This window comes from Bos indicus x Bos taurus, chromosome 23, assembly GCF_003369695.1.
Source record: "Bos indicus x Bos taurus breed Angus x Brahman F1 hybrid chromosome 23, Bos_hybrid_MaternalHap_v2.0, whole genome shotgun sequence".
In the NCBI taxonomy this organism is placed as follows: domain Eukaryota; kingdom Metazoa; phylum Chordata; class Mammalia; order Artiodactyla; family Bovidae; genus Bos; species Bos indicus x Bos taurus.
In genome coordinates this window covers 16,772,693-16,797,906 of record NC_040098.1, presented here as the reverse complement: position 1 = coordinate 16,797,906, position 25,214 = coordinate 16,772,693, and the positions used below count along the sequence as shown (strand labels likewise).

Genomic DNA, 25,214 nt, shown 5'->3' with positions numbered 1-25,214 from the left:
CAAACCCGTGTCTCCTTCATTGGCAGGTGGATTCTTTACCATGGAGCCACCCAGGAAGCCCCCAGTTGGGTTTAGTGCTTGATTTTTCCACTCAAAAATATACATTCAGAACACAACATCATTAGGTAATATTTCTACCAGAAATATTAAAATATTTATTAATCTTCATTTAGTCAGGAGAAAACAATCAGATGCATCCAAATTGGAGCACATTGTGTAAAACAACTGGCTTTCCAAAATACCAGTGTTCTCAAAGACGTTTCCACCCCTTGGTCACAGTGCAAGGCATGTGGGATCTTAGTTCCCTGACCAGGTATCAAACCTGTGCCCCCTGGAGTAGAAGCACAGTCCTAACCATTGGACCACCGGGGAAGTACATCAGGAAATTTTTTTAAAGGATCAGAAACTGTTCTAGAGTAAAGGAAATTAAAGAGGTTACATTGCAAACACGGTCCTTGAATGGATCTTGGGTTGAGAAAGTGAAAAGCTATGAAGGGTTATTACTGGAATAGCTGGTTATTACCTTGGTATGCAGATTGTGGTATTGTATTAGTATACATTTCTAATTGGGATCATTGTTTCATGGTTACTGGGAGACTTGCATTCTTGGGCAACCCAGACTGAAACATGTAGAAATGAGAAATCATAATGTCTGTAATTAGGTCTCAAATAGTTAAGCAAAATACACATAGGAGTTTAGGTGAAAGGTGTGGTAGTGGTCACTGCTATTCCTGCAGCTTTCCTGTAGTTTTGAAATATTTCCAAGTAAAAAGTTGGGGGCGGGGGGTTGGGAACAGTATGAATAGTATTCATATAAGTGTCTCCAGTTCTCAGAAAACTAGGATATCCGATAATAGGCCATCAGACCAGATTTCATATATTAGAATTTGCCAAATCTTCACCACCACTACAGTAATCCCTGGCATTTTTATTTTCCATGTGCCTCCACATCTATTGTGTTACATTTATTATAAATAGTCTGTACACATAAAGCAGTTTGTGTCTGTAAGTACCACAATCAGAATGAACTTTTTAAAAATGGCTCACCATATGCCAGGCACTGTTTCATGTGTTTCACACGAATGAGTGCGTTCCATCCTTCTAGCCACTCGAAGGGGAGGTACTACTCATAGAGACAGAGTAAAGGGACAAAGCAAGTAATTAAAGAGTTAATCCCACTAGGGGACTGAAGTAAGAAAAGTGTAGGAGACCCCTGCAAGTTAATGATCACTCAAGAGAGCAGGTTTGCCTAACTACCAAACCCAACAGGCTTGCTTAGCAACAAAACCATGCCACAGAAGCACAGTTTCATTACTGTCATTCTTAGTTTCAGAAAAGGAAACTGAGGCACAGAAAGGTGGTACAACTTGCCCAAAGTCACACAGCCAGGGTAGGTGAAGGACAGAGTGAGGTGGCCCCAAGCCCTCCAGTGTTCATCACCATCCCCTTGACCGCTTACTTTACACTGTGAAATGTGATGGAGCTGCCATTCTAGAAGGATGGCTCCTGCTGCTCAAACTTTTTCTCTGAGGGGTTCTGGGTGTATGTTCATAGAGTAAAGGGTACTCCTTAAGAGAGGGAATGATAGTAATAGCAACAAATTACCGTCTTTGAATGCTCACAGGCATTCAGTGGGCCAGGCACAGGCAAGATGCTTTCTGCCTATTTAGTCCTCAGAACCCCTTTGCGGCTGAAACTATTCTTATTCTCACGGAACAAAAAAAGAAAAGGTAGAGCCCGGCTTTGAAGGCAAGCAGACTTGCCCCAGCCCCCACCCAAGCTGCCTCGCCTCTCTACCTGTCATCTGAATGGGTCCGAAGGTAACTGAGCTGTAGAATGTAGCCTGTGGGGTGATGGGCCTCACCCATCACCTTGTTCACTTGCTCAGTTCTAAGAGGGGGACATTTCAGTGCTGAAGAGGAGGAGGAGTGGGAGAAGGAAGAAGGGAAAGAAATCATTGTTTCCTTCCTCCTTGGGGCTTTTCATCTGGCTTGTGACATTCCATTCCCACCCCGCCTCTCATTTCCCATTTCATTGAGCAACTTGTTCTAATTGAATGCACCTGGGCAGAAACTCCTCCCCATAGTGGCCCTGGTCAGTGCTTTGTCTTTTTTTTTTTTTCCCCCTTCTTTTATGAAATATGAGGGGAGCCCCTGTTCCTTTGAGATGGAGGTGCTTGGTGAAGTTCCCAGGCAGATCAGCCAACCCTCCAGGAACTCCTCTGCCCTGACCCGGCACTGAGCTCACCTGCCTCCATGGAGGACAGCCAGCCGGCTTGTATCTGACCTTGGCCTGAGGTCCCGGATGACTCTGCTCTGGGCATGTCAGTCCCAGTCAAGGGCGAGGCAGAGGTATCCTTCAAAATGCCCGGCTCCTTCCCCAGGGTGCAGGCTCACTCCCAAGCTTCCAGGATGGGGTAGTTTCTGTCCCCCTTCCTCACTAAATCAACAACTAATAAGTCAATTTGCACTCATAGATCAGCACAAGAGGTAGTAGAATAAAGTAGTTAGGGGCATGGATTCTCCAGCCAGACTCACTAGATTGTATCTAGCCTCGACCACTTTAGCTTTGTGACCTTGGGCAAATTATTTAGCCACTTTAAAGTACTGGTTTCCCCTTCTGTAAAATGGGGGGAAATAACAGTATACTTAAGGGAAAACAAAAATGATGATTTACTCTCTCATCAAAAATGCACCATCTTCTTAACAGAACAGTCCTACTCGATAATTCTGAAAGTAAAGAAGCAGCCAGGACAGAACTGGTTTTTGGTTATGTACTAACTTCAAAAGCTACATTTTTAGTCTTTCTGCACCCTAAAAGCCCTGTACGCTTCAACATGTTTGCCTCCCCTAAACTTCGTACCTAATTTTTATAATTTTAAATACACTGTTCTCTTTAACAAAAGAGTGCAATGCAATGATTAGTTAGCTCAAGAAACTTCTTGCTTGTATTTTTGAAGACAGGAGTAGAAGACTTACAAGATCAGAGAAGGTACACAGCCCACATTCACACTGATATAACAAGAACTCTTGAATTTAAAAATTTATACACATTACTAATAAACCACTTTTCATCTCGCCAGTTGGTATTTTTTTTTAAGTAGATATCTAATGTTTGTTCATTAGTTTGGTTCAGCCTTTCAGCAGGGAAATTTGGTAATAAGAACTGTATCAAAAGCCTTAGAATGTTTCATAACTTCAGATTGAGAAATTTCACTTCTAGAAATTAATTCACTTCTAGAAATAATCTTGAGTATGCACAAAAATATTACCACAAAAATATTTTACAGTATTATTTGTAATACGGAGGAACTAGAAACTACCTAAATTTCCAATAATACAGCTTTGGTGAAATACATTATGTTATATTCACTCAATGGTTTACTAGGTAGTTATTTAAAAAGTTATAGAATATTTAATGAGATGGAAAAGTGCTGACAGTACACTTTTTCGTGGAAAAAAAAACAGTTTACAAAATAGTTTGCAATGATGTCATTCTTAAAAATATGTTTATTCATAGAACAATTTTAGAAAAATAAACATTGTCATTTTAAAGGGTTATCTGACCAACAGATGCAAGGAGCCGACTCATTGTAAAAGACCCTGATGCTGGGAAAGATTGAGGGCTGGAGGAGAAGGGGACAACGGAGGATGAGATGGTTGGATGGCATCACTGACTCAATGGACATGAGTTTGAGCAAGCTCTGGGAGATAGTGAAGGACAGGGAAGCCTGGCATGCTGCAATCCATGGGGTCTCAAAGAGTTGGATACGACTTAGTGACTGAAGAACAACAACAATCTGGATGGTGAAACTGCCAATATTTACTATTTACTTTTTTGTGTGACATCGGTATTTTCTGTCTTCTACAATGCATTGAATATTTCCATGATATGCAAACAACAAAAAATTTATTGTATAAAAAAGAACAATTCACTGGGACAATGCTTAGCGCAGGACTGACCTCTTTCTATAGAGTGTCATTTCTCTAGTAACTCACTTCCTTAGTGTCTCACATCCTTGGAGGACCCCAGGAGCGGCAGGGATCCCCATGGCATCCTGCCATTTGGAGCATTACTAGAGGCTTGTGGTGTGTTTGCCTCCCGGTCACGCGGAATCCAGCTTTGGAAACACTGCAAAGTCCCAAAGCTTGGGAGGTAAAAGTGGCGCCTGGAAGATTTTATAGAATCTGAGCAAGAAACTCCTCCAGAAAGGAGCTAGTTTCTCCGCCCATCATTTCCTCAAACGGAAACTAAGGCCAACGTCAGGGTTTGTCCAAGGCCACACAGCCAACTTAATGACAGACAAGGTGAGGCCTTGAATCCATGACCCTTCCGCCCTGTTGTAGTTCTCAAGCGTGCGGATTTAGGACTGTCTCTTCTCACACTTTAATAGGTATAGGAATCACCAGGGATCTTGTTAAAGGCAGATTTTGATCCAGTAGGTCAGGGGATAGGCCTGAGGTTCTGCTTTTCTGACCCGCTGTCAGGCGATGCAGATGTTGCTGGTTCGGGGATCAGTTTAGCCATGGGGTAGAGCAGGGATTCTGGAGGCGGATCGTCGGCTTCCCAATCCTAGCTCTGCCGCAGACGAACTATTATTATAGTTACTGCTTCAGTTTTCTCAGCTGCAAAATCAGTATAACCCACAGCTTCTTCATTAAGATTTTAATAAGTGCTCAGACCAGTCTCCCCTAAGATCTAGCTATTTTGTTATTATTTACTTTCCCTAGAGCAAGCAGCGGGTGAAGTAGGGTTTGACGAATGAATGAATAACCTTTGGGGGCGCCTGGAGTCGGGAGAAGCAAAAATGCAAGGGCTCGGAGGTGGGGGGGGAGGAGGGCGGGGAGAGGCCCACCTCCAAAGCACACTCCTCTAGCACCGGGTGGTCAGAAGGATCCGGAGCGCCCGGAAGCCGGCGGGCCCGCGCCCAGCCGACCAATGCGGCCGCCCCGGGGAGGGGGAGCGCCCGCCAGCCCTTTCCGTCCGGACGCCGGAGGCCCCGCCCCGGAGCGTCGCGACGTCTGAGCATTCCACGGTTGCTACTCGGTCGCGAGGGGCGGGGCGCCTGTCAGGGAAGCGGCGCGCGCGCGGCGGCGGGGGCGGGCTGAGGCTCGGCCGCGCAGTGCCAGCGCCAGCGCCAGCGCCACAGTCCCGCGCCCCGCGCTCTCCGGCCCGCCGCCTGCGTTCTGGCTCCCGAGCCCGCACTCCAGCCCTGCCCGTGCGCTGCCCGAGGATGGAGCTGCTGTGTTGCGAGGGCACTCGGCACGCGCCCCGGGCCGGGCCGGACCCGCGGCTGCTAGGGGACCAGCGTGTCCTGCAGAGCTTGCTCCGCCTGGAGGAGCGCTACGTGCCCCGTGCCTCTTACTTCCAGTGTGTGCAGAGGGAGATCAAGCCGCACATGCGGAAGATGCTGGCGTACTGGATGCTGGAGGTACCGCCCGGGCGGGTCTCCCCTCCCCCGTCACCCCCGCGTCCCGGGCTCCGGACATCCCGGGGCCGCCCTGTCGGGACATCCTGGTCCTCAGCAACAATCAGCAAGATGTTTCTGTGGCGCAGATCCCCGGGGCCTTGACTTTTCAGTCGCGCGCCCTTAGCCTGCTGCCTCCGTGCTGTCTTTTTCTTGCCCTTCTCTGACCCTGACCGCCAGGCGTTTGGCACCCCCAAATAACCCTGTCTTCGGGCCGGGAAAGCGGGGCGAGGGGCACCGTCTCCCCTCTGACTTCTCTCAAAAGTCTTCCCCCACCCCACGCCCGGTCTTCTTGGGAGAGCGCGCCTGGAAAACCCTGGGCTCGGCCGCCCCCGCCGCAGAGCCGGTTCCTTGTGTGTGTCGCGGGGGTTCTGGCGGGGAAGCCGGTGGGGGTGGCGCGCTGTTCCGGCCGTCAGGGAAATGAAAAGTGCGGGAGGCAGCCGCTGGAGTCTCCTCCCTTCCTTTTGGGTGTGTACACTGGGTGGCAGTAATGGGCGTAAGGTCCCAGTTCTCTGGCTCCTATGGGTGACTTTTCCGAGCCCCTCACCCTCTGTATGGGTTGGGGGGGATCAGCCTCAGTTTGGATTCCTGAAGGAAGGGAGCCTCTGGCGTATCCCGCCCCCCCCCCCCCAACTCCCACCCCGGGGGAAAGGAGGCACCGCAGAGGAAGTGGGAGGGTGTCACCTTGGGGAAGGCGCATCCTGCGTGTTAGTCCTTGTCACTGTGAGTTCACCTACCCCCTCCCGTGTCTTGCTCCCCATTCCACTTCCCTTCAGCGTACCGCACCCCCCGCCTTTAGTTGCTGCTGCGTTTCCTAAGCCTCTGCCCCCGAAGTGACTATGCGCCCTCCCCCAGGTGTGTGAGGAGCAGCGCTGTGAAGAGGAAGTCTTCCCCCTGGCCATGAACTACCTGGATCGCTACCTGTCCTGCGTCCCCACCCGAAAGGCGCAGTTGCAGCTCCTGGGTGCGGTCTGCATGCTGCTGGCCTCCAAGCTGCGCGAGACTACGCCCCTGACCATCGAAAAACTGTGCATCTACACCGACCACTCTGTCTCTCCCCGCCAGCTGCGGGTGCGTGCATACCCTCCCCACCTCCCAGCACCCCTGCCTTCTTCCTCATGTACCAGGAGGAGGAAAACTAAGACTTCCGGAGGCTTTCTGCCCCTGGGCAGGGTAGCAGCTTTTTTTCTTTTTCTTTTGACAAAAGATGGGACAGTGTGGTGTGATGGTCAGGGTGGCCCCAGTTCAGGCTTGCACTGCCAGCATGAACCAGATCCCCTCGTCTTGACCTCCAGGGGGTGCCACTCCTTCATGGTCTTTCCCCCAGATAGCAACAAGTCAAACTGCGTGTCTACAGTCACTAGTACTTTGCCTCTGGGTTTACACAGCCACCATGAGTTATTTATTGGCAGCAGCAGGACATGCCTGTGCACCCCCACTGGAGTGGGGGAGTGGAATGTGCTTCACGTGGGGGAAGGGGCCGCCCTGGTTGAGCCTTGTCTCCCAGTGTGTGGACTTTGTGATCAAAAAGTCTCCCAGAGCCGATTAAAGCCAGGCCCCAGCTGCTGTTAAGGAAGGGCCTAGGAGTTCCATCCCACTTTGCTTCCTTCCTTCCTTTTATATCCCAGGAGAACCAGCTCCTTCCCTCATTCTCCATTCCCTAGTCTCACCCTGAGAAACTCTGCTCTCAGAAGCAGCTGCTTCAGGCCTGGTGGAATCATCTTTTCCCCTTTAGCCAAAGGCCAGTGCTGAGGCACAGACTGGGGCTGAACTGCAGCTGCTTCCGATGTGATAATGATGCCCTCTCCCCTGGCCCACCCACCCTGACCAAGGTCTTTCATAACCCTGTGGGGAGCTGCTGTCACTCCTGTGGTTTGGGAAGTGGCTCCCTGGGCCTCTTGCTGGGAACTTGGGCTGGGCTCTTCCCGAGGCAGGGCAGGGGAGTCATGGTTCTCTTTCCCCACTGAGCCTGGAGAGGAGGTGGGGAGTTGCTTGGATCTGGAAGAGGTTATTTGGGAGCGTGCAGATCATCTCCCGGGGGACCCAGGGGAGAGGGGTGAGCTGGCACCTTCCTCCACCTTGCTCTACAGCGGTCGAGTCTTCTCTTGACCCGAGAGGAGAGGCGTCTCTGGGCCCCATCTCCCGGGGAGGAGGGCAGCGTGCTGGCTGCTGTGATTGGCTGGCCAGGAAAGCCAGGGTACTGGGGCCCCTGAGTGCTGCTTGTCGGGGAACGGGATTCCTCTTCCTGCCAAGTAGCTCTCCGAGATGGGAGTAGGAGGCCAGAGTTGGGAATCTGGGAGGCTCCACAGCTCTTTGTGATGAATCTGGTAGTTTTGGGCAAGTCTGAAGGTGGAGCTGGTTTCCAGGGCTAGGAGAGCAAGATGTTTCTGGAGGAGTTTGGGCTAGTGGAAGGGGACTTCGTTTTTGTGAAAAGATTAGCATGGGATGTGTGCCTTTATGTGAGGGCAGTTTTTCAGAACAGGCCAAAAGTCCTCTCCTCCCACTCCCCCTGCATGAGCTGGGGGTGGAGCATGCCGATCGATGACTTCCTAGAAGGTCAGAGTCGGAAGGGACATCAGAGAGCTCCGGTCAGTCCAAATAATCCTTGTCACAAAGAAGGTGGGGGCCCTTCCAGAGGAGGAAGGAAGGGTCCTGGCTCAGTGTTGCGCTGAGGGTGATGAGGTGTTCTAGGGCTCAGGTGGCCTCAGAGGTGAGGGATGTGATGGAAGCTGCTAGGGGTGTGTTCTCTGTCAAGTGAAGACTGAGATTCTCAGGAGATATTCTGCCCAGATGGAGGGTAAGGTGGCCACCCTCCCCCCACGCAGGACCCTATGCGTCCCCACTCCGAGCTGCCTTCCAGATGTTTCCTTGGATGCTGGATGCTTTTTGTTGACTTCTGAGTTAGGAGTTTGACCCCTGGAATAAGCGCGGGGAGTAGAATGCTAACTTCTCTGCTCAACTTCTTCTGGCTCCAGGCCGGGCTGATTTCTGTGAGGCTTTGTGAGAGGCTGAAGATCATGACACCTAGGTGGGGGCCAGGAGCGGGGCAGCTGTGACAGAGGGCCGAAAAGAGATTGGGTGGGGTTGCCATTTCTACCCCACTAAGGGGTCAAACCCGTGAGTTCCTTCCTGAGATAAAACAATGAAGAAATCCTCCTGTGTGCAACTCAGAAATAGGGCCAGGGCTGGGAACCCCAGAGGAGTGGACTGGGTGGGGCTCTCAGTCTCCTTCAAGGACCCAGCAGTAGTAGGGAGGCTGGGACTGATGGAGAGATGGTTTGGGCCCTCAGGGATCATCACCTGGACGCATCCTGTCTGCCTTGACCTCCACTTCTCCCCCTGAGACTCAAATGACACTAGGCACTGGGTTTCAGCCAGAGAGGTGGAGTGGGGTGCTCTATTTCAGCCCCCCACCCCAGTGTCCCTCCAAGGGGATGTGGGTTGGGTTGGGCAACCTCCACTTTGAGGAACCTTGGGGTTGGCTCAGGGGCTGTGTCAGAGGAGGAAGGGCCTCATGCTCACCCCAGTTTCTTCAAGAGGTGTGGACTTGGCGGGCATGCTGAGTTGGGGGAGAGGCTAGCGATCTCCCCTTTCACATATCCTTGGGATTATGGAGAGTCTTTCTGCTTCATGCCAGAAGAGCCTCGAGTTCCTGGTGATGGTGGTCTGCAGACTTTTCTTTCAACCATGACTGGAGGCCTGCTCAGAGCCTTGCAGGAAGTTGAGAGAAGGCCTGGACTGTTGGACCCCAAAAAGATAACCCAGCAGGATTAAAAGGGGCAATTTATGTAAAGCATGTAGTTCTGGCATCTAGGAAGTTGATCAATAGATGCTCAAAGCAAGTGCCCCGAGCTGTTCCCTGCCCTGGACTCCCCATTCCACAGCGCCAGTCCTGAAGTTCAAAAGCAGACCTAGAGTCTTGACCTTCAAGTGTGATGGGCTTCGCTCCCTGTGAGACTTCCACTTTACTTCCTCCCCTTCCCTTCTTCAGCCACTGAGCCCGCCCTCTTCCTCTGCCTCCAGGATTGGGAGGTGCTGGTCTTGGGGAAGCTCAAGTGGGACCTGGCCGCAGTGATTGCCCATGATTTCCTGGCCCTGATTCTGCACCGGCTCTCTCTGCCCCGCGACCGACAAGCCTTGGTCAAGAAGCACGCCCAGACCTTTTTGGCCCTCTGTGCTACAGGTAAGAGTCCCACACACACATGTGCCAAGCCAGGGAAATCAGAAGACTTGGAAGGGTGAGAGGGAACTAGGAGATTCAGTTTATAACTTCCAAATTTGTGAAAATTCTATCCTCTGAGCCCCCAGTATCAATACAGGGAAGCAGCAGAGCTGTCTGGGATCTCAGAGATGCCGCAGCCCCCCACCCCCACCCCCCACCCAAGTATGTAGCTGGAGACACCAAGGGCTTAGAGAGAAGTGACTTGCCCAGGCTGTCTCAGTGACTAAGCCAGGCCGAGAACCCAGGTCTCTTAACCTTAATTTTGTGTGCATACCAGGAAGAGACCCATTCACTCTCTGGTTCCTGGCCTGGATCACTTACTACGCTGACCCTCTCCCCGGCTGTTCTTAGACCACTCACTGCCGGGGTGTCCCGGTATACCTGTGCTCTATTCATACAGCCTGGCACTTTCTGGGAAATAGAAGGTGCACGCTGGTATTCATCCTTGCCTCCTGGTCCCTTCTCTCTTTCCTAGACTACACCTTTGCCATGTACCCCCCATCCATGATTGCCACAGGCAGCATCGGAGCTGCAGTGCAAGGCCTGGGTGCCTGCTCCACATCTGGGGACGAGCTCACGGAGCTGCTGGCAGGGATCACAGGCACTGAAGTGGTGAGTGCTGGGCAGCTGGGCAAATGGCCTCAGCTCATGAGGTAGCACTTTCCCCGGAGCTTCCAGCAGAGGGTGCTGTGGACCACCCCCAGCCTGGTCTCCACTCCAGGTTTCAAGTGCCCCACCTTTGCGGCTTCTGTGGTCTTTTATCTCCTGCCTTGGTCTGGAGAAGAGCAAGTGTTGCGGGTGGGCCGAAAGGCATTGCCCCTGGGTACCCTTTTCTTGCCAAGCAGTATGCAGGAGTGGGGGTGGAGGATTCAGTGTCAGATGTAGGGCCGCTCTCACACCCTCTTGCCACATCCTCTTGCCAGTTTCTGAGAACTGAAGGCTGATTCCTGGGGTTGGGCCGTGGCCTAACCTCCCCAGACTTCCCTGTGTGCTGGGAGGTGTCCTCCTGTACCTGCTGCCTGCTGCAGGTGGAGGGGGAGAAGAAGGGGTGGGAAGCGGACCTTTCTCACCACTCCCCCTTGTCCCCAGGACTGCCTGCGGGCCTGTCAGGAGCAGATTGAAGCTGCCCTCAGGGAGAGCCTCAGGGAAGCCGCCCAGACCTCTCCCAGCCCAGCGCCCAAAGCCCCCAGGGGCTCCAGCAGCCAGGGGCCCAGCCAGACCAGCACTCCTACAGACGTCACGGCCATCCACCTGTAGCCCTGGAGAGGCCCCCTCGAGTGGCTGCCGACAGCAGGAGGGGACCCTACCACCCCCTCCCTGGCTGCAGGAACGGAATCATGCCACAGCTGAAGCCTGAGGGGGCTCCTTCCCCTTGTCCCTCGCCAGCCAGAGGGGTCAGGTCCTACCTATCCTTGCAGTGTGCACTAAGGGGCCTGGCCGGCCACGGCTGGGGGCCAGTCCGGCTCCTCCTCCTGCCTGCATCCAGCCAGCTCAGCTCTCCCGGGGGGTTGGCCGGGCTGGCCAGAGATGACATTCAAGTTTAATACATGTATCAGCATTCCTTTCTAGGGGCTACCTTATCTGGGGCTCTCAACTGCCAAAATTGAACCCGAGCCCCTGGCAGAGACAGCTTGGAGTCCTAACCACTGGACCACCAGGGGATTCCCTACTTACTGCATTTGGATTGGGGTCTTTCTGAAGAAGCCTCACATGTTTTAGATACACATGAGGGGCAAGAATGGACATCCCCTCTCCAAGCACTTGGAGGCCCTGCATAATCCTAGCTGTTCCTAGGAGGGGCCCCGGCCACCGTCCAGGGGCAGGAACCAACCTCCTTGCTTTGCTTTCTGCTCAGCTTCTCCTGTGTGATTGGGGGGAGGGGGGTGTTAGTACGGAAGGAAGTTGTTTTAATTTATTAATTACTTTGAGTACAACTGTATGAGGGTGTGGTGGGGCCCTTCTCCCCCCGCCACAGGGGTGGTAACCCTGGCGGTTGCTGTATTCCTCCCCTCTGCTACTCGCTAGAGGATCTTCGTGGCCAAGGAGCTGCTATGCCTGGAGTGGGGCCATGCCCTCCTTCCCCTTTGGCCCTCTGCCCCATCCTCCAGGAGCGGGGGGGCGTTGCGGAATGAAGCAGGGGATGACCTGGTGATGACCAAGCCCCCTGTCCGGAGAGGGAGGCAGGCCCTGTTAACACAGGTCTTTCCTGAGGCCACAAGGTCCAGGCTGGTGGCCGAAGACCATCATGCTACCTTTATAATAAAGATTCTGGAATAAAATTGACTTTGGCTTCTTGGATTAGAGGGCAGTCTGTGGGAAAGCCTATTTCTAGACTGCATGGGGTAAAAGGCAGAAATCAACGTCTGGAGCAGGGGTTGTCACACCTTTTCCGTCTTGGGCCAGAGTAGATACCTCAGGCTTTGTGGGCCATCTGGTCTCTGCCTGTGTTATCCGAAGTTCTGCTGTAGAACCTGATGGGCACGTTTCTAAAAAGCACTGCGCCATGCAAAACCACACAATTCAAGCCACATGGCTTATGGGGAAAATGGGGCTTGAGACAACACTCAAATACTCAATGAAGGACACTTTTTTTTAAAGATAGTGTTTTTACACATTAAATGGCTAAGAAACACATATGGTAATAAATATGGCCCTTTATCTTGAAAAACAAACACCTGAAGTTGGCTGTGGAAGCAGAGGTTGGAAGGATGTGGAAGGCAGGTTGTGACACCAGATGTGGGTGTGGTGCCAACCCACAAGGTGAGCTCAGGGCGTTGGCACAGATCTGAGGTATGTGCGTTTTGTGTATCATCTGGCTTGGCGCAGTGGGGGTAGCTTTTTGCTTTCATCCAGTGTCTCAAGACAAAACTATATAAATGAAATTTGCTTTATGACCAAATAGAGTACTTAGGTTGGAACAAACTCATATTTGCAAAAGCAAGTAACAGGGTTCTAGCCAGGCCGCACTGGTCTCTGCTGCAGGAGCAGTGAAAGCAGTCAGAGGACCTGGAAGTGGATGGATGTGGCTGTGTCCCAATAAAACTTTATTTAGGGACACTGAAGCTTAAATTTCATATAATCTTCACCTATCACAAAATACTGCTGTTTTTTTCCACCTCCCCCAACAACCATTTAAGATGTAAAAATCACTTTTCTCTCATGGACTATAAGAAAACAGGCATACACAACCCTGATTTACCAACCCCTGGTTGAATGCTTTCATTGGCTAAGAAAGTCAGAAAGGGAACTAACTGGTCTGGTGGTGACCCTGGGTCTGACCTTTCTCATCCTGAATTTCCACCTTCCTCTAGGTGCTTTCTTGTAGCTCTTCCAACCAATCTGAGACCTCCTCGTGTTCGAACAACCTCCTGGTTGCTGGCATTGTCCCCAAGTAGCTTGTGTCAGGGGCAGGTAAAGGCTGTGCCCTCTAGGGGCTGGCAGGGTGGGAACAGCCTAGAGAAGACTTGTAGAATACGGTGGGGGAAGTGCATGGCTCCCTTGTAAATAGGTAAGAATCCACTGCTGTGCATGAGAGGGAAGCAGTGCTTGCTTCCAGCAAAACAAGGAAAGCAAAGATCTCCATCCATCACATCAAAACACTGACATTCAATAAATACCCGCCTTTTGTCTTTATCCACCTCCCAGTGACCTGACACAACAGCCTGAAAGGAAGTACCCATTCCATCCCTAGCTGGGACCTGGGAGTGCTGGGCTGTGGGACCTCAAGTCAGGTCCCAGAACTGAGCAGGTATGCAGGCCTAGAACGCAAGAGGGAACCGGCCCTACTATGGCCCCCTGTTGAGAACTGGGGAGTCAGAGGCCCGAGACCTGTCTTGGCCCTGATCCGGGTCTTCAGCTGTCAAGGCTCGGAATCACCTCCAGTCACCAGCAGGGATCCTGGAGTCCTTCCACGCTCCGCAGACCCGGACGAGCGCTGAATCCTCACTCCATGGTGACGGGAACATCTTCTACATCTCGGGGGACGGCACTCTGCAACTCACGCCTGATCTCTGGGGACAGCTGGGGGTGGGGCTGCAGCCGGAGCAGTTCCAGGAGGGCCTCCTTCTGCTCCGTGGCCAGGTCGGCCTTGTAGCGCTGGACCAAAGTCAACAGGCACTGGTGCCAGAGCACGGGCAGCTCACGCTTCTCTGTCCGGAAGCCCAGGAAGTGGAAGACCAGGGCGTCCAGCACTCGGTAGGGCAGCGCGTACTTCTTGTCCAGCAGCAGCCGCAGGAAGATGCTGTTGGCCCCGCTGTACTCCATCTCTGCAATTTTCAGCATGGCCGCACTAATGGGGAAGGGAGGCAGGGAAACGCTGGGAAAGCTTCTCCTTACCCCGGCCCCGCCACGGCCCCTAAATTGTGCTGTCCCTAAAGGGAAATCTCTGCATTCTTCTCCCCTCCCCTAACTCCCTCGACCTGTTACCAGGGCTATGCTGACTCACGCCAAATCCCCACGTCTGGCTCAGACTGCTTCTGTCTCAGAGTGTGTCCAAATGTCTCTGCCCCAACCTACTTTCTTCCCATGTTCCCCTCTTTCTCATTCATTCATTCATTCATTCAACTCTTTACTGAGCACCTAGCATGTGCCAGGCCCTGGGACCTTGTTCCCACGGGACTGACACTCTTGTGGAGTTATCATATACCCATCGACTTACCCGCAAACCCAAGGGCTTATGCTTGACTCCTTCCCCATGTGTCCCCACCCCGCCCCGAGTCCTGGGACTCTGCTGTCGAAATGGGCTGATCTGTGGTCCTGCACACCCCGCAACACTACCTGGAGTGCAGCACGGGGATGGAGCACTTGGTGATGATGCTGCCCACGATGATGGCTTCCCGGAGGGTACAGGTGCCCGACTCGCACAGTGGGATCAGGATGCCTGGGGAGGGGCAGAAGGGCACGGTCACTAGCAGTCCAGAGTGAGAGAAAGGAGGTCCTGCAAGAGCTCTGGCCCTGCCCTTTCTTAATCGCCTCCTGGGTCCCCACCTTTAAACCAGGCTCCAGGCTTGAACAGGGCCTTCTTCAGGGCCATGTAGAGGTGGAAGTTGAGTCGTTTGTACTCAGCAATGTCATCTCGTACCCGGGGGAGCAGAACCAGGTTATAGAAGCGCTGGGCCATCCGTTCCTTTAGGTTAGAGGCAAAAATCCTAGTGGTTTTGGAAGGAAGGGGGAAGATCCCAGGTCAGTTGACAGAACTGGCCCTTCAAATACCACTGCGGATGATATTTGCATGCAAGAGATCAGAGGGTCCGGGGAGGGAGCCAGGTATGTGCAGCACCCAGGTCAGATTAGAGAGGGAATAGGAGGGGCTGCAAGATGTACCTGAATGGGGGTGAACACTGTCTGTCTTCAGGTGAGCCAGAGCTCTGCAGACAGACAGGAACCAGCTGTTCACCTTCCCCTCTCTTTCAGGGGTCCCCTGTACCCTGCTGTGACCAGGGACCTGCACACACCTGGGGAGCCACAGACTTTTGAGGCCACCCTGACACTGCAGGGTTGTGTCCCTGTAGTTAGGCGCGTCTCCCCTAGAAACTCATCACAGGACGTTCTTAACAGGACCTTGGCCCCAGAACAGGAAACAGGAAAAGCTGGGGAAGTGATGCCATAAAGAAGCACAAGAGAGCTCTGGGAGGGAATGTAACGACAAAGAGAGGGAAAGCCTGTCCTTCCCACACCCAGCCTGCCCTATTGACCCAAGGCTGCCCCACCCCCATCAGCTCTACCTTGTGGCTTGGTACATGGCAGCAGCGGTCCAGGCCTCAGGCTCTGTGATGTAGAGGATCTGCTCCCAGTTGGAGAGGGCAGGGATGATCTTAAATGCCTTGGGCAGTTTCCCACTGCGGTACTTAGACAACACCTGTGGAGGGGGGAACAGAACCATCTTCATCGCTGCTTGTCAGGCGCCCATCTGAGTTCCGCGCGTCCATTAACTCACTCAATCCTCACAACCATCCTGTAAGGAGGTTCTAGTATCATCCTCATTTTTCAGTGGGGAATTGAGATTAAAGTCATAGCGGGGAGCGGGACCCCTGAGCCTGCCCTCGGCCTACAAGAGATGTGGGCCCCCAGAGCCCTGGTGGGGGTGTCCCGTCATGGCTCTCCTCTCAGTCCTTACCTCCCGAACCCCTCTGTAGACCTCTAGGACGCGGGGGTCCAGCTGGGGCACAGGGAAGCCTGAGACCTCGGACATGACTGTTTCGACTTCCGTCTGCTTCTCAGTTAACTTCTCCATGATGATGTCAGCCAGGGTGCGCCTGGGGGAACAGGAGGGAGTGGGCGGCAGGGCCACGCTCTCAGTCTAGGGAGCTCTGGACGCCCCACACTGTCTCTCGAGAGCCCTGATAAACCTGCAACCTTGCTGGGATGCGTGACCTCAATCCCCACTGGGCCTACCCACCCAGCAAAGAATCCCTGCAGAGCACAATGGACCAGGCAGTCATCCAGCTTAGGATGGAGCTTCGAGTTGCATGGAGGGGAGGAACCTGGGCTCTGAAGGCGACTGACTGCTGGGTTCAGGTCATGGCTCCTCCGCTCCCTGTGTGACCTTGGGCAGGCTACTCTGCCTCTCTAAGCCTCAGCTCCCTCCCTTATAAAACAGGGATGGTAACATACCTACCTACATAAAGTTAACACATGGAATAAAACCCTGTTCTGACCTCTTCAGAGTGCCAGATGCACCTCAGTGATATACTGAGATTTCTGGGAGCTGGGATCATTAGGGAGAGAGCATGGCATACCCTCTCCCCTGTTTCAATTTATTAAAATTGATGGGGAGAGGTCCAAGGTGAATAATCTGTTTATCCCAGCCTCCTTACGCACAATCTGACTGTGATGATTCAGAATTATCATTACATTGGGCTTCAGTACGATAAGGGCATCTTCAGGGGCTGCTGAAGTCTATTTAAAAACCACTCCTGTCTTTGGAGGGCAGGACTTCCCGATGTCCCCTTCCACCATAGCACTTTAAAGCATGTATGGCAGAAGCCAGACATTCCCTTGTACCATCTATGCGACAGACATGGTAACCAATAGGCAGAGGGGTCAGTAACCCATCCTCGGTCTCAGAGCTCTTGAGTGGGGGAAAGAGTCAAAGCCTGGTCTTTCAAGGTCTGAAGGTCAGGTACCTCACAGTATATGCATGCCCCCCAGCTAAGCTGCCTCTGACTGCTGAGTCCACGTGGATCTAGTCGGCTCTCTGCAGACACCGGCTGTCGCCCCTCAAAACTGTCAGGACCCCCTGTTCCTAACCGTTTTACTCTTCTGTTGAAAACCATCCCGCCGAGCTCGTCAGAATGAGCTGCCAAAGCAGAGGTATTACGGGTGCTGAGTGAGAACCTGAGAGGCTCTCTGGAGAGACCAGCACACGTTCTGTGATATCCACGTTGGATCCTGGGCAGCAAGCTGGCAAAGGGACTTGTGCCTTCACTGTGCCCTCAAATACACGGCCGAGGAACTCGCCGTTCAGCCCCCGTCTTTCATAGCGTTAATAGCACTAATAGTAGTATACTAATGATGCTAGCGTGCATGAACCCACAACCAACCTGAGGAACCAAGAACAGTGTCATCACAGCATCAGAATGGTTGAGGGCCCTCATCGGAGGCGCCTCTCTCCTGGGCCCAAACCCTGGGATCCGGAGCCTGACTGTAGCAGCTTAAAAACCTGCATGTTTTTGACCCAGCATAGCGGTTCTAATTTGTTCTCATCTGGGGGATGATTCTGTCCTTTGGGGGACACCTGACAGCATCCGGCGACATCTCTGGTTACCACAGAGTGGGGGAGCGGGTCACTACTGCTGTCCGGCGGGTGCAGGTCAGGCATGCTGTTTAACAGCCGACACCGCACAGGACAGCCTCCCCAGAAGAGACCTATCCAGCCCCGAATGCCAGTGGTGCAAGGGCTGGAAAACCCTGGATAAAATGACAGTCAGGGTGTGAAAGAGATGTGGCCAAAGAAACCGAGCCTACTGCTAAGAAAACTGAGCATACCAAAACCAAATGCTACGGGGCGGATTGCCCAGAGACAGAATAAGGCCTGGCAGTGACATCACCAGGCAATCCAGGCAGTTCTAAGACAGGTGGACAGAGGGCGGGAGCTATCTTGAGTCTGCATCATTGCCATTCAGAGCAGTCCTCAGAGGATGCGCCACTTTCGTCAAGGTGGCTCCCCAAACTGGCAAAGCTCAGGCCCTTCCCAGAGATGGGGACTCAAAACTCTGCCAGAGCATCCGCTTCTCTGCATCTCATGTTTCTTTCCTACGCAGTTGCTACGAGGACCTGCTCTCCCAAATCCCGGGCCGTGCCAGCCCTACCTGGCAGGAGGGTTCTGGTTCATGAACATCTCAATGGCACGCTCATCCTCGGGGTCCACGACCACCTCCGCCTGATAGCCCGGCCCTGCCCTGGTGGCAGCCTGCTCCAGGGTGGGCCACTCCTCGTCATCTGACCCATCCTGCGGCACGCCTGGACCTGGAAGAGGGAGATGAAATGGGTGAGCAAGGCCAAGCGGCGGGTGAGGAATTCAGAGGTCAACTCAACTCTAACCATTATGGTTATGGTCCGGGCCTCACATGCTTCTAATAAATGCACGCTACCTTCCAGTCCCCAGGGGTGTGCAATCCTGCTTGAGAACCCAAATGTACACGTACAAACCGAAGAGACAGTGATAACAGCCTCATTCAAGACTCAAACGAGAGCGAACACACTAAACTGTTATACAACATACATAACCGCCATGACCGTAAGGAGTAGGTACTATTATCATACCCAGTTTCAGATGGGGATGCTGAAGCACAGAAAAGTTGACTGACTTGCCTACCGCAGGCAGTCTGGGTCTAGATTATACATTCACCACCTCTCTCTTACACACATGGCAGGGCTTGATTAGTGTCAAAATGAGCGGCAGAGACGATGTATACCACAGGTACTCAGAAGAGACGATGGATGCGAAGGATGCCTAGGCTCTGGATGGGCAGTATGGGAGCTGGAGGAGTGTGCTCTAGACCTGGGTAACACTGGCAGGAGGGCTTGCTGGGAAGCCCAAGAGTGCCTGCTAGGAATTCTCTGGTGGTCCAGTGGTTTGGACTCCATGCTTTCACTGCAAGAAGCGAGAAGTACAATCCATGCCATGGTTGGGGAACTAAGATCCCACATGGCCTGAGTGCAGCACACACACACAGAAAACCCCCAGACACTGTGTGATAAAAGTTAAATAAAGGGGGAGGGTTACACGTACCAGACGCTCTGTCTTCATGTGCTAACAACCCCCAAATCTGTGCCTGTAGGGTTACAGTCTCTCTTTGCTCCAGACCCTAACAGCAGCTGCCTCTTGTACAGCTTGTTCACGGACGACCCACAGGCACTACGATCTTGGTCACTCCCGTTCCCTCCTAGGTCTACTCACCATGTTCCACATCTAAGTCAGTGGGAGCACCACCCAGTCCATGCTAAGCCAGAACCTAGGCGGCAGGCCTGCCTCGTCCACTGCCCCCACTCCCAACACCCAATCAACTACCAAGCCCTTTCCCACTGAACCTCACACAATTTCTCTCAAAGCTTTCACAGCCCTGTCAAAGCCTAGGTCAGTATCACCTCTTGTCTAGATTAACCCAACAGTCCCCTAAGTGGTCTCCTTAGTCTCTATTCGTTTTCCACTCTTCAGGGCAGCCACTGAGACTTTTGTAACTTTTGCTCTTATCTACCTCACCACCATTCAGTAAACGCTGAGAGTGCCTACCGTATGTGAGGCACTGTTCTGGGTGCCAGAAATATATCAGCAAACAAGAGAAAGACATTTTGCCCTTACAGAACTTACGTTCTAATGGTTGGACACAGACAATGAACTAATATGATATAGGTTATGTTAAAAAAAACACAAATGCCACGACAAAGAAATACAGCAGAGTAGAGAAGTTGTGATGTGGAGACAGGGGTGATGTGTTGCAGTTTTTAATGGAGTGGTCAGGATAGGCCTCTCTGAGCAGATAAAGAATTAAGGGAGGAAACCAACAGGAGTATGAAGACAGAAGGCCCCGCCAGGGTGAAGGCCCTGACTTGCCATGTTTAAGAAGCGATGAAGCCTATATGAATGGACTTGAGTTGATGATACCATCCAACCATCTCATCCTCTGTTGTCCCGTTCTCCTCCTGCCTCCAGTCTTTCCCAGTATCAGGGTCTTTTCCAGTGAGTTAGCTCTTCGCCATCAGGTGGCCAAAGTATTGGAGCTTCAGCTTCAGCACCAGTCCTTCCAGTGAATACTCAGGACTGATCTCCTTTAGAATTGACTGGTTTGATCCAGATGGAGAGAAGAGGGCAAAGGGAAAGGAGCAGGAGAGGTCAGACTGACAACAGGTGCAGATCATATAGGTCTCTGTAGATCAGGTAATCCTCAAGGTGCTGAGCTGAGAGTAGACTGTGGCAGATACGGGATACTCGCTAAGAGGCTACTGCAATCGTCCAGGTGAGAGATAACTGTGGTTTGAACAGGATGCTGTTCCAACATGGTGCCAAGTGATCTGATTCTGGATATATTTTTAAGGTAGAGTCAACAGGACTTCCTAATTGTTTGGATATGGAGCGAGAAAGAGACAAGTCTGAGTTTTCTGTCTGGAGCAAATGGAAGGACATCGTGTCATTAATTGAGATGAAGTAGATTGGGAGTGGAGCAGGTTTGGCAAGATGGTCAGGATTTCTGTTCCAGACATGCTAAATCTGAGATGTTTCTTAGACTTCAAATTGGAGAAGCTAAAGAGAGAACTGAAATATAAGAATATGGGTTTCATGGAAGAGATCGAGGCTGGAATATGAACTTGGAAGCAGTTACCAAATAAGACAGTATTTAAACCTTGAATCTGATGACAGCACCAGAGAAGTCATCAAAGGTGAACAGAATAGCTCCTAGGATGCAACGCTATGGCACTACAGTAAGAGGTTGGCGATAATTGAGGAGTCAGCAGAGGGAGCTCCCTGGTGGCCTAGTGTAAGGATTCTGGGCTTTCACTGCGGGGGCTCAGGGTTCAATCACTGGTGGGGGAACTGAGATCCCACCAGCCAGGCGTCAGGAGGGGGAGAATAGGAGCCAGCAAAGGATACTGAGAGGTGGGTGCATGTCCTCAGCCGTGTCTGACTTTTTTCGGCCCTGTGGACTTTTCCTGACTGTAGCCTGCCAGGCTCCCCTGTCCATGGATCCTCCAGGTAAGAATACTGGAGTGGGTTGCCATTTCCTTCTCCAGGGGATTTTCCTGACCCAGGGATCGAACCAGCATCTCTTGCATTGGCAGGTGGGTTCTTTACTACTGCACCGCCTGGGAAGCCCACTGAGAGGTGAAAAACTAGCAAAACAGGGATGTGATGTCTTCGAAGTGCAGTAAAGATACTGTAGCAAGGAGACTAGTGTTTGTGAATGCTGCTGCTGCTAAGTCACTTCAATCGTGTCCGACTCTGTGTGACCCTATAGACGGCAACCCACCAGGCTCCCCCGTCCCTGGGATTCTCCAAGCAAGAACACTGGAGTGGGTTGCCATTTCCTTCTCCAATGCGTGAAAGTGAAGTTGCTCAGTCCTGTCCGACTCTTGGCGACCCCATGGACTGCAGCCTACCAGGCTCCTCCATCCATGGGATTTTCCAGGCAAGAGTACTGGAGTGGGGCGCCATTGTCTTCTCCGTTTGTGAACGCTGCTCACAGACAAATGAAAGATGAGTGTTGAGAAATGGATTAAGCAGCTTGGAGGTCAACACTCTCAGAGTAATAACAAAAATAAATGACCATCTTTTAAATTACCTCACTCCCTTTCTGGCCCTTAAACAATATTGTTCTTTGTGCTCAGAGCACTCCCCACTTTTCAGTTCTCAGCTCAACGGCCTTGCAACCTGGGAAACCTGACTCCCAAGACTAATGCTATTGTCAGAGAAACTGTACTTTATCACGAGTGCATTATTCTAATTGCTTACTTAATTCTCTCTTTCTTGGGCTACCCTGTAAGATCCTGACGTCAGGTATACCTTTATCCTGTTTACATTTTTTTATCTAAACTCCTAGCACGGCTGGATGTGCGTAGTAGACATTCCATGATTACTTACAAAACACATAAATAAATGCTAGGAGAACTTAGCGGCGTGAGTAACTACTTCCTGTTGGCCTAACCTCCGGGATGCCTACAAGAGTGCCACTCTAAGGAGTGGGCGTGGAGGGCTCCGGCAACCCTCAATCTGCCCCAGAGCTGGGTCTCCCACCCCAACACCTCTGCCAAGGGCTCAGTTTGTGTGTGTGTGTGTGTGTTTTTAAATTCCAAGCTATTCCCCTGCCGGACACCCTTCAGCCGTTCACCCCAGCTACCCACCCTCCTCCTCGTACCCCATCCCCGCCACTCACCAAGCCGCGTAGTGCGCTCCCGCGGCACTGCGGGCCTGTCCCCGCTCCCATGCTCTGCCTCGAGCTCCTCTTGCTGCTGCCGCGCTTGCTGCAAAATCCGTCGGGTCAGCCGGGGCCCCACGTACTCTTCCTCCTCGTCTCCGGTTCCGCGACCCCGCCGTTTTTCTCGGGTTCCTGCCCGCACCGCGTCCCCAGCCAGGATCTGCTCGGCCAGCGGCGCATGCTTTTCCTGAACCCCGGCCCCGCGGGCCGCCTTGAACTTGGGCATTTTTCTAGAAAACCGGGCCGTGAAGTTTCCCACGTGGGTATGGAGGGAAAAAGGCCCCGAGTGCGCTTGCGCAGTAAACACCCAGCACCCAAGAGCCCACCGGAGCTCACAGCTCCCCCTCGCGTCTGGAGGTCGGGTGTGCCAGAAGCCCCATCCCACCCACCAAAAAGAGCTCACGGGTCCTGGAGCTGGGTCCTCCCGAATTTAACGTTGGCTTCTCTAAGTGGTTGTAGTCCAAGCTACACTTTCCTAGTTTCATGGGTCTGGGTCCAGGGTGCCCAGGCGAATGGGAATTCCCTGAGCGGCGAACCGGGGGATGGGGGGCGGGGCGGAGTCGGACAGTGACGTCACCGAAGGACCTAGACACGCCCTTCCTCGTGGGCGTGTCGACTGGGCGCTGTGTTTTTACGTAAGTTCCGGAGCGCCTGCCTCCATCAGAGCTCTCTTTAGCGAGGTGGTTTCACCTCGTGTGGGCTGCTGGAGCACACCGCATTTCAGTTGTTTGATCCTTCCATCCTCCTGGCCCGACACCATGGGAGTGACTTGGTAGGACTAAAGAGGACTTTGTGGGGCGGGGTTTGGGGACTTGAAGGCCCCTGGAGCCTCGAATATACCCGGGAATAGGATCCCGACCAGGGTCCGCAGTCCCCCGGAAGATGAGCAAAATGTCCTCGGTTTGTGTGGGTGAGGGGGCCACCGCGAGGGCTGCAGAATCTGCAGGCCCCTTTCCTCGGAGATTCGCCCCTTCTTCCTGGAAGGCGGCAGGTAAAAGGGTTTAAGAACCCGTTAATGATCGTGTACCTCCTTCCTTTTTTCTTGGTACAATTTCTTGACCGTGAAGCCCGGGGTAGAACTTTAGGGTTGAAAGTAGTATGTCGGAACTCGGACCCGTCTGCAGGCAGGGCTTGGATGGGTAGGGGATAGGCAACAAGGAGATAGTATCTTTTTTAGGTTTTTGCCTGCCCTTGCCTACAGCCACTAAATGCAGTTAGATCAGCGTGTGTCTGGTTCTAGTTTGGCCTTTGTAAGATCTTGAGTCTGGAGGAAAAAAGGAGCTGTTGGGAATTAGGAGATAGGAATTCCAGGCACATCACCTCTTCAGGGCCTGTTTCCTATTCTGTTTAATTACATGGTTGGTTTAGTTTCTTTGGACTTATTTCTAACATGTTATAAGTCAGTGTGACAGGGAAAGGTATGGGCTTAATTCTCTTGGAGTCATTTAGTTCCCAAATGCTAGATTTCAGGGCTTTAAAAAATATATATTTTGAGCATGTCTCCCAGAGAGGGCTTAGAGGCCAGGTTATCTGAAGGCAATGGCTCTAGGCTTCTCAAATAAGAGCCTGTGGGAACTCCTCCTTCTGGTAGCCCAGGTCTTGCAGATTTGTCAGTGACTGCACATTTGCTTCCTGAAGTTGACATCATGGGCCTCCTTCAAAGTCCTGTAGTGTAAGAGGGATGGAAGAATGGGAATGAAACGTTTGCTAGGGTCTTTCATGGCAGTCCAGTGGTTAACACTCCACGCTTCCACTGCAGGAAGCACCTTCTACTTTAGGGGGTACAGGTTCAATCCCTGATTGGGGAATTATATCCTGCATGCCTTGTGGCGCAACCAAAAAAAGTTTGCTGCAAAGAGGCATAAAACCCTAGAAGTACCTGTTCTTTCAGGGCAGAAGGCAAGCAGGGAAAGGGCTCTCTGTTGGGATGCTTCTCAACTTTTTCAGGCTTCTTGAACTTCTGACCCCAGTAGCATCACCTTAAGGGATTCTCTTATATTTCAAAATAAGGCACATCATCATCATTACTTGTTAGTACTTTTTCTGATGGAGTTGAGAGACAGTTTTAGCAGCAGTAGGACACTATAGCTTCATTTAGTTGATTTTGGTTGATCATAAAGTAATGCAGTGTCCCCCAACATTCAGCCACATATGATTCTACTTAAGATTTTTAAATAGCCATGTAGCACTTGAACTATTATTTATTAATGTCTTTTAATTCTCTTTCTTTTCCTTAAAAGTATTTTAACAGACAACTATATTTCTGGGGAAGCATTCTGGTAGAGTTAAGAGCATGGACGTGGAGCCAGCTTGCCTGGCTTTGACTCTTGGCCACACCACACCAAGCTTTGTGACCTTGTGCGAGTTATTCAACCCCTGTGTACTTTTCTTTCCTCATTGGTAACAAAGAGATAATTGTATATCTTATGGGGCTGATGTGAGGATTCAAAGAGTTAGTTCATTGAAAGGTCTTTGGGCACCACCTGGCACATAGCTGGTCCTTGGTGATTGTTTCCTGCCACTCTGTAAAGGGGGAGCCAGTTTCCCTCACCATAGAAGGAAATCTTGGAAATGACTGTTTGTTTCATTGTTTTGGTTAAATTCATATACATGCTGTTGCCTTTCATGTCCGTGGATTAGAAACTTGAGGCCTACTTTCTCTTTGGTCCCAGGATCCTTAAAACTTTCTGCCTTGATGGAAATGTTCTGTATTAGCACTGCTGCCGGCCACTTGTGGCTGTCAAGCCTTGAAATGTGGGTTTTGCAGCTGAGGAGTTGAGGTTTTAATTTTTTTGTTCGTTTAAGTGTAAATAGTCGAATGTGGCTTGTGGCTACTGTGCTGGACAGCTTGCATGCAAAGTGTTAAAGAGAGTAATAATAATTGGAATAATAATTCCAAGTTGAGGTTTTCTTCTTGATGTAGTCAAAACTGAAAGAAACGCAGAAGAAATCCCTTTCTCATTGTATGACTCTGTGTTACTGAACACTCTGTGTGCCACCTAAAATCTTCTCTTGAACGTTGGCATACTTGCCACACTCCATAAACAGAGGTGCTCTAGATGGGAAGTCCAAAGCACTGGTATGTGTCCTGAGACCTGCTCTGGTTCTTAGTGGA

General features: G+C 51.8%; 3 protein-coding genes across 11 annotated transcripts in view; 2 read left to right on the top strand and 1 right to left on the bottom strand.

Moving 5' to 3' along the window:
• CCND3 (cyclin D3) overlaps window positions 1–11,972 on the top strand; it is a 94,595-nt gene extending 82,623 nt beyond the window's left edge. For 2 of the 6 annotated variants that reach the window (XM_027525352.1, XM_027525350.1), the window contains exons 2-5: window positions 6,323–6,538; window positions 9,491–9,650; window positions 10,165–10,301; window positions 10,779–11,972. In XM_027525352.1, coding sequence (XP_027381153.1) covers window positions 6,368–6,538; window positions 9,491–9,650; window positions 10,165–10,301; window positions 10,779–10,946 — 636 coding nt within the window. In that variant the 5' untranslated portion in view covers window positions 6,323–6,367 and the 3' untranslated portion in view covers window positions 10,947–11,972. Of the gene's footprint in view, window positions 1–5,047; window positions 5,432–6,322; window positions 6,539–9,490; window positions 9,651–10,164; window positions 10,302–10,778 lie in introns of those variants that run through there. The other 4 variants (XM_027525353.1, XM_027525351.1, XM_027525348.1 and 1 more) reach the window with 3 other exon arrangements.
• A 288-nt stretch (window positions 11,973–12,260) lies between these two features.
• BYSL (bystin like) lies at window positions 12,261–22,651 on the bottom strand. Its single transcript, XM_027525341.1, has 7 exons — window positions 22,058–22,651; window positions 17,999–18,155; window positions 15,805–15,943; window positions 15,413–15,546; window positions 14,676–14,836; window positions 14,466–14,568; window positions 12,261–13,977 (listed from the first exon to the last, which is right to left on the bottom strand). The coding sequence occupies exons 1-7, from the start codon at window positions 22,323–22,325 to the stop codon at window positions 13,632–13,634; spliced, it is 1,308 nt and encodes a 435-aa protein (XP_027381142.1). The 5' UTR covers window positions 22,326–22,651; the 3' UTR covers window positions 12,261–13,631.
• Window positions 22,652–22,750: 99 nt separating this feature from the next.
• Window positions 22,751–25,214, top strand: part of MED20 (mediator complex subunit 20) — a 45,217-nt gene continuing 42,753 nt past the window's right edge. For 3 of the 4 annotated variants that reach the window (XM_027525344.1, XM_027525345.1, XM_027525346.1), the window contains exon 1: window positions 22,769–22,871. In XM_027525344.1, the coding sequence (XP_027381145.1) occupies window positions 22,858–22,871 (14 nt within the window). In that variant the 5' untranslated portion in view covers window positions 22,769–22,857. Of the gene's footprint in view, window positions 22,872–25,214 lie in introns of all 4 variants that reach the window. The other variant, XM_027525347.1, reaches the window with a different exon arrangement.